Source organism: Bos taurus, chromosome 3 (assembly GCF_002263795.3).
Source record: "Bos taurus isolate L1 Dominette 01449 registration number 42190680 breed Hereford chromosome 3, ARS-UCD2.0, whole genome shotgun sequence".
Classification (NCBI taxonomy): Eukaryota; Metazoa; Chordata; class Mammalia; order Artiodactyla; family Bovidae; genus Bos; species Bos taurus.
The window spans coordinates 79,732,141-79,750,245 of NC_037330.1; the positions used below are offsets into that span (position 1 = coordinate 79,732,141).

At 37.2% G+C, this 18,105-nt stretch overlaps 1 protein-coding gene across 3 annotated transcripts in view; it reads right to left on the reverse strand.

Annotated features, from left to right (window-relative positions):
- Positions 1-1,338: 1,338 nt before the first annotated feature.
- LEPR (leptin receptor) overlaps positions 1,339-18,105 on the reverse strand; it is a 104,345-nt gene continuing 87,578 nt past the window's right edge. Inside the window, exon 20 of one of the 3 annotated variants that reach the window (XM_024985494.2) lies at positions 1,339-10,607. In XM_024985494.2, coding sequence (XP_024841262.1) covers positions 9,780-10,607 — 828 coding nt within the window. In that variant the 3' untranslated portion in view covers positions 1,339-9,779. 3 annotated transcript variants of the gene reach the window in all.

Genomic DNA, 18,105 nt, shown 5'->3' on the forward strand with positions numbered 1-18,105 from the left:
CATTTAGATCCCATGTATGAAAAAATGATTAGAAAGCAATAAAATTACAACAATAGAAAATTAAGCAATGAATAGGAAGGTAGAGAAAAACAAATGGCTTATAAACATGAACATATGCTCAATGTCATTCATCAAGTTAAAATTAAAATAGCAAAAAGGTACTTCAGACATTTACAGCTGGTTTCTTACACTTGTAACCAAGAGTCTTAACAGTATATTTGAAAAAGTATGCCAAGATATAATTACGTATAAGAATGCTCACTTCAGGGGCTTTGCTGGTGGTCCAGTGATTGAGAGTCTGCCTTGTAACGCAGGGGTGCAGGTTCAATCCCTGGTTGGGGAACTAAGACCTCACATGCCATGGAGCAACTAAGACCCCACACAGACAAATAAATACATCTTTTTTTTTTTTTTTAAAGAATGCTCACTTCAATGTTGCCCCCAAAAGTAAAAGAAACAACCTAAATGTTCACCAGTTTTGAACTGTTTACTTAAATAACTGTATTTTGATATAATGGAATACTACACAAACATTAAAATAATGAAGTATGTTTGAGCTTATATGGAAATATCACCAAGAAATATTAAGGAAAAGGGTAATTTTATAACAGCATGCAGAATATGATCCCAATTATATAAAATTTAGAAGTATGTGGTATAATAATAACAGGTTATTTTGAGAAATAGAAAATAAAGATTGAGAGTGGAAGGAGACAACACTTTTTATTTTATATTTCTCGGTACTGCTTGAAATTTTTTGTATGTGTTGGTTTTATTTACATTTTAAAATTAAGCAAGAAAGAAAACATATATGAATAGTAGCCCAAATGCCAGCCCCAAAACTCAAATTGCCAGAAAGCTAAGTGATGAAACTAATGTTACAGATCACTGTACATTAAGATTTCTTATGGAAATAGAGAGTCAAAGTAAAGAGCTCTTGCTGCTTAAAATGAGTAATTTTTCATGTAAGTGGCTATAACGCCAGCAAAAATTTGGTGTGGGGGATATATCGAGAATACAGAGAGAATAACCATAGAGAGAGATGCTTGGATCTGAAATGTTTTCAAATCCCTAAAGGCAAAGCATGTTTGTAAGAATTTTAAAAACACAAATGCTAACAATGAATAAAAATAAATATATTACCTATTCACATAAACTACAAGGATTATTTCTTCATGTTTTCCAAATTTTGCTGAAAGTAGTAATCACGTAATAGATAAAATAACCCTAAAATAACTTAAGTCATAAGAATTCTATTTTCACTTTCCATTTTTCATATTTGATCTCACATCAATTTCAACACTATGATTCACAGTGATGAAAAATTCACAGTCATCATAATTTACACTTTTTTTAATGAATTTAGGGACAAAAAGGTGAAATAGGACAATTAAATTGTATAGAACAACTGGTGATGCATATCTCAGCACTTATGTTTATAACATTAACATACCAACTGTGAATAAAGAGAAAGTGTTAACTGCGTGCCAAATACACAATGACAAATTTTACAAGTACAATATCTACAATATAAGTATTGCACTATAAAATTAAATATCTCCCAAATTATTTCTCAGTTCAGACATTTTGAATGGACATGTTATCTAAAATATCCTATCAAAGATCCCGACAAAATTAAATTTAATGCCATACATCTTAAGTATATTTAATTTTGAAAAACAGACATCAGCATCTTTCCACAATAAATATTGATTGATAAACTTTGTATAAAAATAATTCATTCAATATAAAAACCCATGGAAACCATTTCTTGATGTTCATACAAATGTATGCAACAATATTTCAGTTTTAATTCAGTCTTGTGTGTTTTAAGCTGCTTGCCCAACATCATAATGAGGTGTAGGAACACTTTTTTGTTTTAAACAATTGTTCAAGATGGAGTAAAACTACTGACTTACCTAGTTTCCTTTTACAAACAGTTCTTCATATTTTTGGTGACTATGTTTAATTTTTTTCTCCAATGTGCTTCTTCTCATCATAATAGAGTGGACAATTTTAATCTTGTGTTTTAAAATTTGAGAATGTTTTTCTCAATAGTAAATACTTTAAAAGAGTCTGTAACTATCAAGATGACCTTTGAAAGATGACATGTAGAGCATGTATCTTTTAAAAACTACAGGAGATAATCTGAAAAGGTCTTTTTTTTCAGCCATGTCTACGTGACATATGGTTGCAATATGTCTCAATTCATTTAGCATGTTGGCAAATCCCACATGAGCCCTGTGGACACAACTCTTACTGCCTCATCTCTATACTGTGCAACCAAAGTAACTTTGGATCTGGTATCAATTTGTGGAGGAAATTTACCTTCCCATTCAACTTTTGAGAAGTTAAAATGAATATTCCTAAGAGAATATGACCGTATGTTTGATATTTGGAAAGAGGGAGTTGATTTTATTGGAAATGAATAAGAGGAGGTAGAATAATGTCATGCTTACTGTCATAAAACATTATTCTCAGTCCAGGATTGCCCACTGGTTTGGGAATTTCATCCAAGTCTTTTTACTACTGGAGACTAGATTTAAAAATTAAAGACCTCTGTCCCTATTCCTCTTGCCACCATGTAACCTCTAAATGGGAACAGAGGGCTCCAATAGGAGGCCTGGATGTGAGAGTTGGACTGTGAAGAAAGCTGAGCGCCGAAGAATTGATGCTTTTGAACTGTGGTGTTGGAGAAGACTCTTGAGAGTCCCTTGGACTGCAAAGAGATCCAACCAGTCCATTCTGAAGGAGATCAGCCCTGGGATTTCTTTGGACGGACTGATGCTAAAGCTGAAACTCCAGTTCTTTGGCCATCTCATGCGAAGAGTTGACTCATTGGAAAAGACTGATGCTGGGAGGGATTGGGGGCAGGAGGAGAAGGGCACGACAGAGGATGAGATGGCTGGATGGCATCACCAACTCGATGGACATAAATTTGGGTGAACTCTGGGAGTTGGTGATGGACAGGGAGGCCTGGCGTGCTGCGATTCATGGGGTCACAAAGAGCTGGACACAACTGAGCGACTGAACTGAACTGAACTGAACTGAACTGAACTCATACCAATTGGGGCTTCCCAGGTGGTAATAATGGTAAAGAACCCACCTGCCAATGCAGGAGACATAAGAGACACAGGGTTGGGAAGATTCCCTGGAGAAGGAAATGGCAACCCACTCCAGTATTCTTGCCTGGATAATCGCATGGACAGAGGAACCTGGAAGGCTACAGTCCATGGGGTCACACAGAGTCGGACACGACTGAAGTGACTTAGCCCTCACTCATAGTCACTGGGCTTCCCAGGTGGCGCTAATGATAAAGAACCTGCCTGTCAATGCTGGAGACTCAGGTTTGATCCCCGGGTCAGAAAGAGCCCCTGGAGAAAGAAATGGCAACCTGCTCCAGGATTCTTGCCTAGAGAATTCCATGGACAGAGGAGCTTGGTGGACTACAGTCCATGGGGTCGCAGAGAGTCAGACATGACAGCAACGGAGCACAAGCACGATTCACACTTGTAAATATGCCTCATCTTTTTTCTCTTCTTTGTTTTCAGGGGTTTTAACCTAGGAGATCTATAATCTCATTAACCCTGACAAATGATTTATCTTCAAACAAAACTGCTTAATCTCTTAGCTCAAATTATTAATTTCTGAGTTTATTTTCCTGAAGTTCAGATTTAGAGACGGATTCACAGCTTGTGTTGAAATTTTAGGCCTTTAAATGAAATACTCAAAATTCAAGATCTATCCTAAGTTTAAAAGTCCAAACCTGTACTTCAGCTTCTCTCTCCCTTAAAAATTCTTTTTACAGAATGTTTGCAAAGAAACAGAGAATATCTAATCAAACAAATACAAAACATTAAAAATTTTCATCTGAGTGGTAATTTTCATAAAGACCTAATAAGATACAGTAATATGTAGATTGAAATGAACTTTTGAACATGAAAATTGAGCCTTGACAATAAATATGATCTAATCTATAATCTGGGCTTCCCACGTGTGCTAAAGCAACTAAAGCGACACAGCACAACCTACACTCTACATATATATAACATGTTATATAGAGCATATATAACATGCTGGGCTTCAGTCATGTCTGGCTTTTTGCAACCCCATGGACTGTAACCTGCCAGGCTCCTCTGTGCATGGAGTTCTCCAGGCAAGAATGCTGGAGAGGGTTGCCAGTTCCTTCTCCAGGGAATCTACCTGACCTGGACGGAATCCTCATCTCTTGCAACTCCTGCATTGGCAGCCAGATTCTTTCCCATATGTAAATATGATCTAATCTAAATCTATATATAACAATAGGCCAAACTGCGCCCGTTCAACACTCTCTATTAAGGAGGCTCCCTGGGAATTTCAGTTTCTAAAGTGTTTTTGTTTGGGGAACTGAAGCTGCATCAGGATGGAATCAGTGATCTCAGGTTAATGTGCTGTCACCAAGTTCCTTTAACTCAGACCTACAGCACTACAGTGGTCCTGGGGCTTCTGAATTCACTACACTGCACATACACAAGGGGCAAAACCTCAGGCTGAGAGCATTCATCAGTTTCTTTCTTGTTGTTCTGGAGAGAATGAGAGGATGTCGTGTCTCTGTAGACTTGGTTGGTATTTAATCTCTACTGACACGTACAATTGGGCAAAATGTAATTTTTAATATATGTATATTCTATGAAATTATTAAAAATAATGGTTAATTTTACCAAAATTTCCATACATGTAATAATTCGGTTTCTGAAACAGTAAACCAATTAAAAATCATTGAAAAAAATTTTCTCTCTTTATCTTTGTACCAAATTACTCATTCAGTGACTTGATACAGGCCCTCTACTTTTCTCTCGTAAGAGTCATTGGTTGAGTATGTGAGATCCTGAGATATCTCAACAGTACTTATGACATGAAACAGGTTTATTGATTACAGGTTGGCAAATAATCATAAAATGTGTGAAAAAATATCAACTGAGGTCTGAGATCTTTGTCACTCTTTAGAACCACTCATTTCATATGGCCATAACCAGAAGAGAGAAGGAGGTAGAATTTTATTTTCGGTAATAGTAAATCAGCAGAATCCTCTCTCAGTGTAAGTATGAACTAGTGATGTTTGAAAGTGAAAGTTGCTCGGTTGTGTCTGACTCTTTGTGAGCCCATGGACTACCAGTACTTCCCTGGTAGCTCAGCTGGTAAAGAATCCACTCCTGCAATGCAGGAGACCCCAGTTCAATTTCTGGGTTGGGAATATCCACTGGAAAACGGATATGCTACCCACTCCAGTATTCTGGACGGGAGAATTCCATGGACTGTATAGTTTACGGGATTGCAAACAGTCAGACACGACTGAGTGACTTTCACTTATAGTGATGCTTAACAGCCCATGGGGGTATTTTTGAGGACTGAAGTATTTATTTTGATGATACTGATAATCTGGAAATTCTTACTGCCATTGAACAACTGTTTCTGCAGGTTTCTTAGTTTATTGCTCGATATGTTTTCTTTGGGATTTCTTTTTTTCCCATACCAAGAACTGGAATAAAAAATAAATATTAAAGTCTTTAAAGGCAAAGACAACATCTGTGTAATTCTCACTTAATTTTTATCCAGTATCAACAGTTCAGTTCAGTTCAGTAGCTCAGCCATGTCTGACTCTGCAATCCCATGGACAGCACCACGCCAGGCTTCCCTGTCCATCACCAACTCCTGGAGCTTGCTCAGACACATGTCCATCAAGTCAGTGAAGCCATCCAACCATCTCTGTCATCCCCTTCTCCTCCTGCCTTCAATCTTCCCCAGCATCAGGGTCTTTTCCAGTGAGTCAGTTCTTTGCATCAGGTGGCCAAATAATTGGAGTTTCAGCTTCAACATCAGTCCTTCCAATGAATATTCAGGACTCATTTCCTTTAGTTATATTAGTTAATGAGTTCCAACTCATTAACTGGTTGGATTTCCTTGCAGTCCAAGGGACTCAAGAGTCTTCTCCAACACCACAGTTCAAAAGCATCAATTCTTTGGCACTCAGCTTTCTTTACAGTCCAACTCTCACATCCATATATGACTACTGGAAAAACCATAGCTTTGACTAGATGGAACTTTAATGGCAAAGTAATGTCTCTGCTTTTTAATATATTATCTAGGTTAGTCATAGTTTTTTTTTTTCCCCAAGAAGCAAGCATCTTTTAATGTCATGGCTGCAGTCACCATCTGCAGTGATTTTAGAGCCCAAGAAAATAAAGTTTGTCACTGTTTCCATTGTTTCCCCATCTATTTGCCATGGAGTGATGGGACCAGATGCCATGATCTTAGTTTTCTGAATACTGAGTTTTAAGCCAGCTTTTTTACTCTCTTTTTTCACTTTCATCAAGAGGCTCTTTAGTTCCTCTTCACTTTCTGCCTTACCCTTTCTGATAAGGGTGGTATCATCTGCATATCTGAGGTTATAGATATTTCTTTGGGCAATCTTGATCCCAGATTGTGATTCATTCAGCCTGGCATTTCACATGATGTACTCTGCATATAAGTTAAATTAGCAGGGTGACAATATACAGCCTTAACATACTCCTTTCTCACTTTGGAACCAGTCTTTTGTCCCATGTCCAATTCTAACTGTTGCTTCTTGACCTGCATACAGATTTATCAGGAGGCAGGTCAGGTAGTCTGGTATTCTCGTCTTTTGAAGAATTTTCCACAGTTTGTTGTGATCTACACAGTTAAAGGCTTTGGTGTAATCAATAAAACAGAAGTAGATGTTTTTCTGGAACTCTCTTGCTTTTTCAATGATCCAGCGGATGGTGGCAATTTGATCTCTGGTTCCTCTGCCTTTTCTAAGTCCAGCTTGAACATCTGGAATTTCACAGTTCACATACTGGTGAAGACTGGCTTGGAGAATTTTGAGCATTACTTTGCTAGCATGAGAGATAAGTGCAATTGTGGGATAGTTTAAACATTCTTTGGCATTGCCCTTCTTTGGGATTGGTTGAAAACTGACCTTTTCCAGTCCTGCAGCCACTGCTCAGTTTTTCAAATTTGCTGGCATATTGAGTGCAGCACTTTCACAGCATCATCTTTCAGGATTTAAAATAGTTCAACTGGAATTCCATCACCTCCACTAGCTTTGTCTGATGCTTTCCAAGGCCCACTTGATTTCGCATTCGAGGATGTCTGGCTCTAGGTGAGTGATCACACCATTGTGGTTATCTGGGTCATGATGATCTCTTTTGTATAGTTCTGTGTATTCTTGCCACCTCTTCTTAATATCTTCTGCTTCTGTTAGGTCCATACCATTTCTGTCCTTTATTGTGACCATCTTTGCAGGAAATGTTCCCTTGGTATTTCTAATTTTCTTGAAGAGACTGCTAGTCCATTCTATTGTTTCCCTCTACTTCTTTGCATTGATCACTGAGGAAGGCTTTCTTATCTCCCCTGTTCATTCAAATGGGTATATCTTTCCTTTTCTCCTTTGCCTTTTGCATCTCTTCTTTTCACAGCTATTTGTAAGGTCTTCTCAGAAATCATTTTGCCTTTTTGCATTTGTTTTTCTTTGGATGGTCTTAATCACTGCCTCCTGTACAATGTCGTGAACCTCCATCCATAGTTCTTCAGGCACTCTATCAGATCTAATCCCTTGAATCTATTTGTCACTTCCATTGTATAATCATAAAGGATTTGATTTAGGTAATACCTGAATGGTCTAGAGGCCTTCCCTACTTTCTTCAATTTAAGTCTGAATTCTACTTAAATTTTATTAGATTACAGGTCAGATCTTTTTTTTTAATGGATGACAATGTAAGGTATGGGTTAAAAGCATAATCACTAGCTTAAAAAGTTCTGGGTTTATAACTGAATTCCACTACCTATGATCTCGGGGAAAATTACTTAATCTTCTAATTTTTAAAAGGAATATAATAGTAGAACATGTTTCATACAATTATTTCAATAATTAATTTACCTAAAGTAAGGAAAGTATTGGGGCTTCCCTGTTAGCTCAGCTGGTAAAGAATCTGCTGGCAATGTGGGAGACCTGGGTTTGACCCCTGGGTTGCGAAGATCCCCTGGTGGAGGGTATGGCAACCCACTCCAGTATTCTTGCCTGGAGAATCCCCATGGACAGAAGAGCCTGGTAGGATGCATTCCATGGGAGAGAAGAGCCTGGTAGGATGCATTCCATGGGATCGCAAAGAGTCAGACACGACTGAGTGACTAAGCACAGCACAGCAGCAAGGAAAGTATTAGCATAGTGGTTCGTTTATACATAGGGAGAATGCTCAGTAAATGAGAAAAAACTAGTGTATATGCAAGAGAGAATGAGGAAGACAAGGACTCCAGAGTCACATACAGTATTATCTAACTATCTAATTGTATCAGAAAATGAGCATGTCAACATCTTTATAAAGAAGAGTTAGTGAAGTTAAAGTCACTTAGCCGTGTCCAACTCTTTGCAACCCCATGGACTATACAGTCCATGAATTCTCCAGGCCAGAACACTGGAGTGGGTAGCCTTTCCCTTCTCCAGGGGATCTTCCCAACCCAGGGGTCGAACCCAGGTCTCCCACATTGCAGGCAGATTCTTTACCAGCTGAGCCACAAGGGAAGCCTAAAAATACAGGAGTGGGTAGCCTATCCCTTCTCAGAGGATCTTTCCAACCCAGGAATTGAACTGGGGTCTCCTGCATTGCAGGCAGATTCTTTACCAACCAACCTACCAGAGAAGCCAAGAAAAGTTAAGGCAGACAGTATATTTTCACAAATACGTGTTGCTACCAAAATACTTGTGGGTATCATCATTCTAATAGGTAGTTTCATTCTATGGTACAGATCTTAGATTTAATATATAAAGACTGATTTCTTATGTATCTTCACAAGTATATCCCCTTGCTGTTGCTAAGTCACTTCAGTCGTGTCCGACTCTGTGTGACCTCATAGATGGCAGCCCACCAGGCTCCCCCGTCCCTGGGATTCTCCAAGCAAGAACACTGGAGTAGGCTGCCATTTCCTTCTCCAATGCATGAAAGCAAAAAGTGAAAGGGAAGTGGCTCAGTCGTGTTTGACTCTTCACGACCCCATGGACTGCAGCCTACCAGGCTCTTCCGTCCATGGGATTTTCCAGGCAAGAGTACTGGAGTGGGGTGTCATCGCCTTTTCCGAGTATATCCCCTAGCCCAGGGCAATATCCTCTATTTATCTACACATTTAGCTGAGTGTGGATCACAGAGTAAGCGCTCAAGGTAAGTCTGTTAAATAAAAACACTTTCAAATCACACAGTCTAACATCACAAAATACACATACATCACGTACATTTAAAATGCACAAGGATGCCTATTGGATATGATTGTATGTGTGTGTGTGTGTGTGTGTAAATGAGCGCACAGTAAAGACAACTGAAGGCAAAATAACCACACCCTTGAAAATAGTTACATTTTCACAAGTGTTAATGTGAAGTCTTTCAGATGTGAATGTAATTCAGATGATTAGCTCCTTCTATATAGGTTCTATGTCCCCAAATATACTACTGTTGAGTTTATGGCTAGCTAGACAAAAGTCTCTGGAGACTGTCCCACTGTAGCTGATTAGCAAAATCATTAGAAGAGTCAGTCTACATTGTTAGGCTCTTGAAGGCTTTCTCACAACCTTTGTCTGTATTATTTGAGTGAGTATGGCAACCATTAGTTCTGGAACAATCATTTTCAAATTTGACTCTGTTTTCTTTTCTACTCTCCTAACCAATGATGAAATATATTAACCTTCATATGACTCATTTACATCATAAATCTTAGATATTTCCAGAATGAAATTAAACAGTTAGGTCACACATCTTGTTTTCCATTATTTTCTGAGTCTGAGTGGAACAAGTCTGAAATTGAGGCATGTAAGATACAAAAGTCTTCTGACCAGAAGTTCCTAAGTTGAAGTTATTTTCTACAAGGTGTGAGCAACTGTCCTGGAGGATTCTGATGTCAGTGAATAAACAGTGGGCTGGGAATGGGGACAACACTCTTGACTCATTGGTCAAAAACACATCACTCTCTCTCTTTTTGATTGAAGTGACTCCTAAATAATAGACAGGCCTTTCATTATTATTTTCCTCAGGGAAATTTCCCTCAAGTTTCAAAAGTTCATCCAGGCCTTCTGAGAACGGAAGGTGTGGTGAAATTATATTGGGATGTTGATCTGACAATATAAAAAATGCCTGGGTTTCTATTTCCCATGATCTCTTAGAGGAAGAATCCTTTGGTGGAGAATTGTTGCTCAAAAAGCATTTGCTGACTGAGCTATTTATAAGTCCTTGCTCCTCCTCAGTTTCACCTGATTTAGAGTTGCTGAGCAGGGTGGCATATTTAACAGAGGGCTGTCTCCTGCTCTCATCCTCACAGGTTATGTCTGTGCTCTCAGCCTCAGAGAATTGAGCACTGCTGCATTGGTCACTAATACAAATAGAACCCTTTTCAAGATCTGGAGTCGTCAAAAGTAGAGCATCTGTAGTTGCTGGCACCATCTCATCTTTATTTTTCCATGATGTATCAACACTGATATCTTCTGAAATGGTTTCAGGCTCCAAAAGAAGAGGACCAAAGGTCGTTGATTCTGTATGCTTGATAAAAAGATGCTCAAATGTTTCTGGCTAAAAGAAAAGACATATTTTAATCCTCAATTGTATTGATTTCTGTTTTGTTTTGTTTTGCTTCACTATGATATCATGGAAGAAATGGAAGTGTGAAAGTTAGTATGAAAGGACATAAATCAACCATAAACTAATTGATTTTGGACTGAAATAAATAGATCAAAAATCGTAAGGGACAGGTAGTATAAGATACTGTTTAAAAGAGGAATGAGAAAGACTTAAATTTGAGCCCTTCTGTTTCTATGATCATGGACAAGTACATTAACCTCTCTGCCTTTCAGTTTCCTCATGTGTAAAATTGTGTTCAATATATACCTTGTAGCTTTGTACAAGGAATATATTAGATAGTACCTGAAAGTGCATAGCTCTCAATGGCTTCCCAGGTCGTGCTTGTGGTAAAGAATATGCCTGCCAATGCAGGAGACACAATAGACGTGGGTTCGATTCCTGGGTCAGGAAGATCCCCTGGAGAAGGGGATCCAGTATTCTTGCCTGGAAAATCCCATGGACATAGGAGCCTGACGGGCTATAGTCCATGAGGTTTCAAAGAGTCAGATGTGACTGAGAACACTGAAATTAGAAAGTGTTATCTCTAGAAGAATTTCTAATGTTGTATAGCAAATTACACTTCCACAAACTGAAATCTCTTACATCAAGTTTAAAAGGTAAATTGATACAAAATCGAATGAGCAGGCCTTCCTTGGTGGTGCAGTGGTAAAGAATCCACGTGACAATTCAGGAGACACAGGTTCCATCCCTGATGCTGACAGATCCCACGCGCCATGGAGCAGCTAAGCCCGTGGGCCGCAACTATTGAGCCTGCACTCTAGAGCCCGGGAGCCACAACTCCTGCAGCTACTGAAGCCCGCTCACCCTAGAGCCCGTGCTCTGCAATAAGAGAAGCCACCGCAACGAGAAACCCTGGCTCCACAACTAGAGAAAAGCCCGCATGACAGTGAAGACACAGCATAGACAGAAATGAATAAATAAATGTTTTCAAAAATCAAAGGAGCAATACAACTTGGCTACAGATAGCTAAAATAACTACTCCATGACCTAATATATGATATGAAAGTAAACTATATGTGATCTTATCTACCTTACATCATACTAAAAATCTATTTATGACTATCAGAAAATAAGAACTAAGAATATCTATTTGTTGAAAACAATTAAGGTGAAAGAGATGATCACAGCCTTTTAAATAACCATTCCTTATAAATAACTTCACATAAAAATATAAACTATAGGACATGTGGAATGAAGACAAAGATGCAAAACAAATGTACATCATAGTTTTATAAGAACAGTGGTTACATTACAACAACAAACCCTGCTAAGCAGCTACAAGCAAGCATCTATGTGCAAAAAAGCTCAACTCATACAATGTAAACATATTGAAAAAATAAATGCAAAATAAACAAAACTGTAGACACAGCAGATTGAAAAATTAACACAACTAAATGAAGTACTATAGAAAATGTGTTCAATTTTATGCTATACATATAATTAAAATTTTGAACTTTATAATTCTTAAACTAATAGAAGGAATTCAGATATATTGCTTGAAATAATGATATAATCAACATTCATAATGGCAAATATATTCCATATAAAAAGACAATTCATTTAACATAATGTTGGACTCAATGAAATATATGGGTGATAATAACCATAAAGGAATAAATATACCAAATACAATGGAATAGATTTATACAGAGATTAAAATACTATATAATAACAAATACTGTATTAACACAAAGTTTTCTATTATTCTATGAACATAATGTGTAAAGAGAAAACTATTCCTCTTCCTGTTTTCTTTCTGAGAGAAATATATAATTAAATTTATATAATTTCCTTCAAAAATTTTTTGCTCATTTTATTTTTTCTTAAGGTTACTACTATATATGTATTGATTTTCTTAAAATTTAAATGAACCAAGAAATTAAGATCTACAAATAAAGGAACTACATACTATTAACATTGAAAACAAAAATAAGAATAGCACATAACATGCAAACTCACAGATGTTCTTCAAATGACATGTTTGACATATTTCATGCCCTCTAAAACTTCATAATCGGTAATTAATCTGTTATACCAAATAATTTACTTCTTCAAATGCATTTGATGAAAGAGTTCACTAATAATGGAAGACAACAACAACAAACACATATTCATATATTATTAAAGTATATTTTATCAATGGGTCACAAACATTTATTAAGAGTATGTTTAAAAAATCATTTCAATTACCATATGCATCTAATATTTCAAGATTTTAGAACAGTCTGAGAGCATATTAAATATGTACTCAGTTAGAAGGAATTAATATCCTTTCATATTTTCACACTTCAATTACATTCCAATGACATCTCTTAAAAGTCAATGAAGTGGGGAAAGGACACTTTCTTCTTGATTTTTAGGGTTTTTTTTTTTAACATTCAAATCAAACTGTAAATGAAACCTAAAAGTAAGTGATGCATATGTATCCTAAATTTAAATATTATTTGGGTTAGTCAAGCAGAGGCTTTGGTTTATTTTGAATGTGAGCAGCATAGCACACAAGGTAATTCATAGCATTAATGGTGGTCTTTTTTTCAGGGAGGAAAGTCCTGGGTTTGCTTTGAGCTATTACTAAAAGCTCTAGAGTCTCCCTTTTTGCATCACCGCCCACTTCCCTGCCTGCTAGAAGCTTTTGGTGGTTCAGTGTAAATAAATTAAATTTATTCAAGAATTTCACAAAGATGCTGAATTGGAAGCTGATGTGTTTTCTTATCTGGTCAGTCTGACCTGGATATGTCAGGTCAACCCAAAATGAACTGTAACTTCTACTGGCCTTGACCAGAACAAACTGTCTTTGAACTGAAATGGAAGTTAGCATTTAGGCCATTTTCAAGGCTAAAATGAAAATTCCCATATGGATCAGAGTTAAATATATATAAGATCTCCAAGACATTATAAAGAATACCGAAATGGTTCAATTTATAGGCTGAAGTGTCTATAAAAGGATATAAAATGGAAATTTTTGGACATAAAATGTAAACTAAAAACTTTTGCTACATTTTATATTTAGAGTCATTGTATTTGCAGTTACAGCATTATCTACTATAAATTTGATGGTAACTAATAGATATGTGCTGAGAGCAACAGTCATATTTTTTAATGTTTTATGACCAGACAAAGGACAAATCAAAAGCCAGATATCATAAATACTACTTTTGAGATGACCTGAGAAGTAATCATACATCCAAACTGAACTGGACTGAGATCAATGTCTTGAATTCCAAATTTACCCATCTATTTTAAGTTCTAAATCAACATAATTCACCATATTTTAGTTCTCAATAGTTTCACCAATCTTTTTTTAGATTGTCTCCCCTTCTTCAAAATGTAAAAATCTTCTAATACTCTATAGAATGTTGGGAAGCTGGCAGATTGGGTTCATCGGTAGTGATCGTGATTAGACTTCAAAGAATGTCCGTTCTCTGTTCAGATAAAATAAAACAAAATAAGGAAGCAAAATAAAAAAACACTCAGAAAGCAAAAGATAAAAGAAATCAAAGAGATGTTCTGTCAGGGATGGGTTGTGGATCATAAATTCTTGTGTTAAACTACAGTAATGTATGTTTTTAAGAAAAGATAACATTTTGAACTAAGGTGGTCTCTATCATTTTCTTAATGCAGGCCTTAATATCACACTCTAAGGATAGCCTTAGCGATCCCAGAAAAGAAAATCTATAGAGGAATAATAGAATAAGTAAAAGCAAAGAAGAACAAAGAGCTGAGAAAATTAAAAGCAAGTGGAGGAAAAACAGCAAATATTAGAGAATTTGGAACAAGAAAGAGTAAAGTAGTAGATCTCTGAAAATAATTTTTTTCAATTAAAATAGAGAAGACTTGAAATAGTAAAGAAGAATAAAATTATCATGTTTTTTTTAATCTAGAAAAAAGTTCAAAGAAATCATCTGGTCCACATTTCTCCCTTTATTATAGACAAAGCGATCAAGGCTTAAAGTTGTACAGCTAACCAAAGTAGAGTGAGGACTCTGAATGTTTTTCTAACCAAACAATGTCTATAATACAGTGGAAGATGAAAGATATTTTAAACACAAATAGGGAGGAGAACATGTTCTTTCTTTTGCTTTTTCTATTTGCTGTGATAGATTTGAGCTGATTAATTTACCGTCTCTTCTGGTTCATTATGACCCAAGGGCACATATATAGATATTAAGAAGGACAAGAAAATAGAGAAAATGGAAATCATATTTTGGGGGACTACATTAGCTCTTTCACACTTCTGCAAGGCTGTTCTAGTAATTTCAGGGACAATCTGCCTCAGGTCCATGAGAACGGTATTAGGAGTTTATGGGTTGCTGCTGCTGCTGCTGCTAAGTCGCTTCAGTAGTGTCTGACTCTGTGCGACCCCATAGACAGCAGCCCACCAGGCTCCCCCATCCTTGGGATTCTCCAGGCAAGAATACTGGAGAGGGTTGCGATTTCCTTCTCCAATGCATGAAAGTGAAAAGTGAAAGTTGAAGTCGCTCAGTCGTGTCCGACTCTTAGCAACCCCATGGACTGCAGCCTACCAGGCTCCTCCGTCCACGGGATTTTCCAGGCAAGAGTACTGGAGTAGGGTGCCATTGCCTTCTCCATTATGGGTTGCTAAGCTTTTTCTTTTGAGAACTAGAACAGGTGGTGTAATCTCGGATAGTCTTTGACTCAAAAGAAAAAAAATCCATTTGGTTTTAGTTTAAACACTCCAAAGTATTTAGGTTGTTAAGTGGGAGTACACTTCGTGGAAATAGACATAAATGTAGACAACAAAGGAGCAGGGTTAGATCACACGCAGACACCTCAAATGTAGATGGTTTGGATTTAGAGGAAGAAACTAACAGATTAGACAAAATGCTAAACAAAGAGGTTAAAAAAAGTTTTGAATTAGAAGCAAAACAAGGCTATTGACTTACTGCAATATGTTTTCCTACAACAAGAATTTCAACCTTTGTTTAAAATTTTTATTTTTAAACTATTTCAGAACTTTTAAAAAGATTTTGATTTGTTTCATTTATTTTATTGAAGTATAATTGATTGCAATGCTGTTAAAGATTCTGGTTTTTAAAGTATTGTGAGAAATGGTGTAGGAAAGTATTGTGGTTCAAGATGGCAGTTTGAGCATGCATGTTTCTTTCTTATCTCTATAGAGGCTCTGTTAGAATGAAAGTGCATGAATAAATCAAATGAGATAATCTGAGAAGGTTAAGAGGGAATGAGATCTCAAATTTCTAATAGATGGAAAACAAGTGGAGGAGTGTAGTAGACCAAAGGAGATGAGCTGCAGACTGAAATACCTCCAGGGTGGGCTATAGCTGAAGAGAAAGGCAGTTTGCCCTGTTGCATATACTGGAGATGGGGGGGAAAGTGAAAAGTGAAAGTGAAAATCACTCAGTCGTGTCTGACTCTTTGCAACCTGGGGGACTTTACAGTCCATGGAATTCTCCAGGCCAGAATACTGTAGTGGCTAGCCTTTCCCTTCTCCAGGGAATCTTCCCAACCCAGGGATTGAACCCAGGTCTCCCACATTGCAAGCGGATTCTTTACCAGCTGAGCCACCAGGGAAGCCCTAGATGAAGAGAAAGACAGTTTGCCCTGTTGCATATAGTGGAGATCATATATCAATAACCTCAGATATGCAGATGACACCACCATTACAGCAGAAAGCAAAGAAGAACTAACAAGCCTCTTGATGAAAGTGAAAGAGGAGAGTGAAAAAGTTGGCTTAAAACACAACATTCAAAAAACCAAAGATCATGGCATCCAGTCCCATCACTTCATGGCAAATAGATGGGGAAACCATGGAAACAGTGACAGACTTCATTTTCTTGGGTTCCAAAATCACTGCAGATGGTGACTGCAGCCATGAAATTAAAAGACACTTGCTCCTTGGAAGAAAAGCTATGCCCAACCTAGATAGCATATTAAAAAGCAAAGACGTTACTTTGCCAACAAAGGTCCATCTAGTCAAAGCTATGGTTTTTCCAGTAGTCATGTACGGATGTGAGAGTTGTACCATAAAGAAAGCTGAGCGCTGAAGAACTGATGCTTTTGAACTGTGGTGTTGGATAAGACTCTTGAGAGTCCCTTGGACTGCAAGGAGATCCAACCAGTCAATCCTAAAGGAAATGAGTCCTGAATATTCATTGGAAGAACTGATGTTGAAGCTGAAGCTCCAATACTTTGGCCACCTGATGCAAAGAACTGACTCATTGGAAAAGATCCTGATGTTGGGAAGGATTAAAGGCAGGAGGAGAAGGGGGTGACAGAGGATGAGATGGCTGGATGGCATCACTGTCTCGATGGACATGAGTTTGTGCAAGCTCAGGGAGTTGGTGACGGACAGGGAAGCCTGGAGTGCTGCAGTCCATGGGGTCACAAAGAGTTGGACACAACTGAGTGAACCAACTGAACTGATATAGTGGAGATGGGGGGAGGAGTGAAGAAAAGGCAGGTAAAAACACAGGAAGAAATGAGACCTTTGTCTGAAAATAGAAAATTCTTTATATGGAATGGGGCTCTTCTACTCCCTCTACTACACATGGAAAAGGCTTCATACTCCCCACACTCAAATTGAAGATTTGTTCTTAAAAGTAATTGGAAAATTATCTGGGGAGGAATCTAGCAGCTGAGGAGTATTGGTGTCTATGAACCTGTCTTTCCTCATCTAGCAGAGCTCTTTCTAACCCATTCAGGGAAGCAATCCCTTTCTTAAATATGAAAGAAAAACAAAGGATTACCACATATGTGTGGAAAGTGTGAGATTTTTTAAAAAGCCAAGATAAACAGGAGGCGAATATGATCCTAGCAGAAACAGAGTTCAAGGAATAAAAGAAAAGAGAATTTTTAAAACAAAGAATGATCCTCTGAATTGGTATTTTTAGTAAGAAAATATTGCATGCATAAAGTCAGAACAGGATACACTGAAAATTAATAGTTGGAAATTTACAACTATAAAGAGCAAATGTTCAATAGAAGCACTGAAGGAACAGGGTATGGCAAGGTCTCAAATATAAATTAAAAAAAAGACAAAGAAACAGAACATATTAGAGAAGAGATAAGAAGTATATATCTATGCAGAGGGTCCAACATCCATGTAATATATATTCTAGAATGAGATCCAAAGAAATAAGAGGAGAGGAAGTTATCAAAGAAATAATATAATTTCTTAGAATTGACAGGGGATTGGAATCAAAAGTGTTTTCAAACAAGAACAAAGTTAAATGAAAAAGAATCTTCCTAAATAGGTTTAGACCTATCACTAAAATTTTAGAACATCAATTACAGGGATAATATATTAAAAGCAAGAAAACTGCATGATACCAGTGAGGAGTAAAAATCAGAGTGGCACTAGACTTCTCAGAAGTGATACCAGATGCTACAGGATAAGGCAGGAATTGTCTCAAAGTTTTATTGGAAAGGCTTGTCAACCTAGAACTTG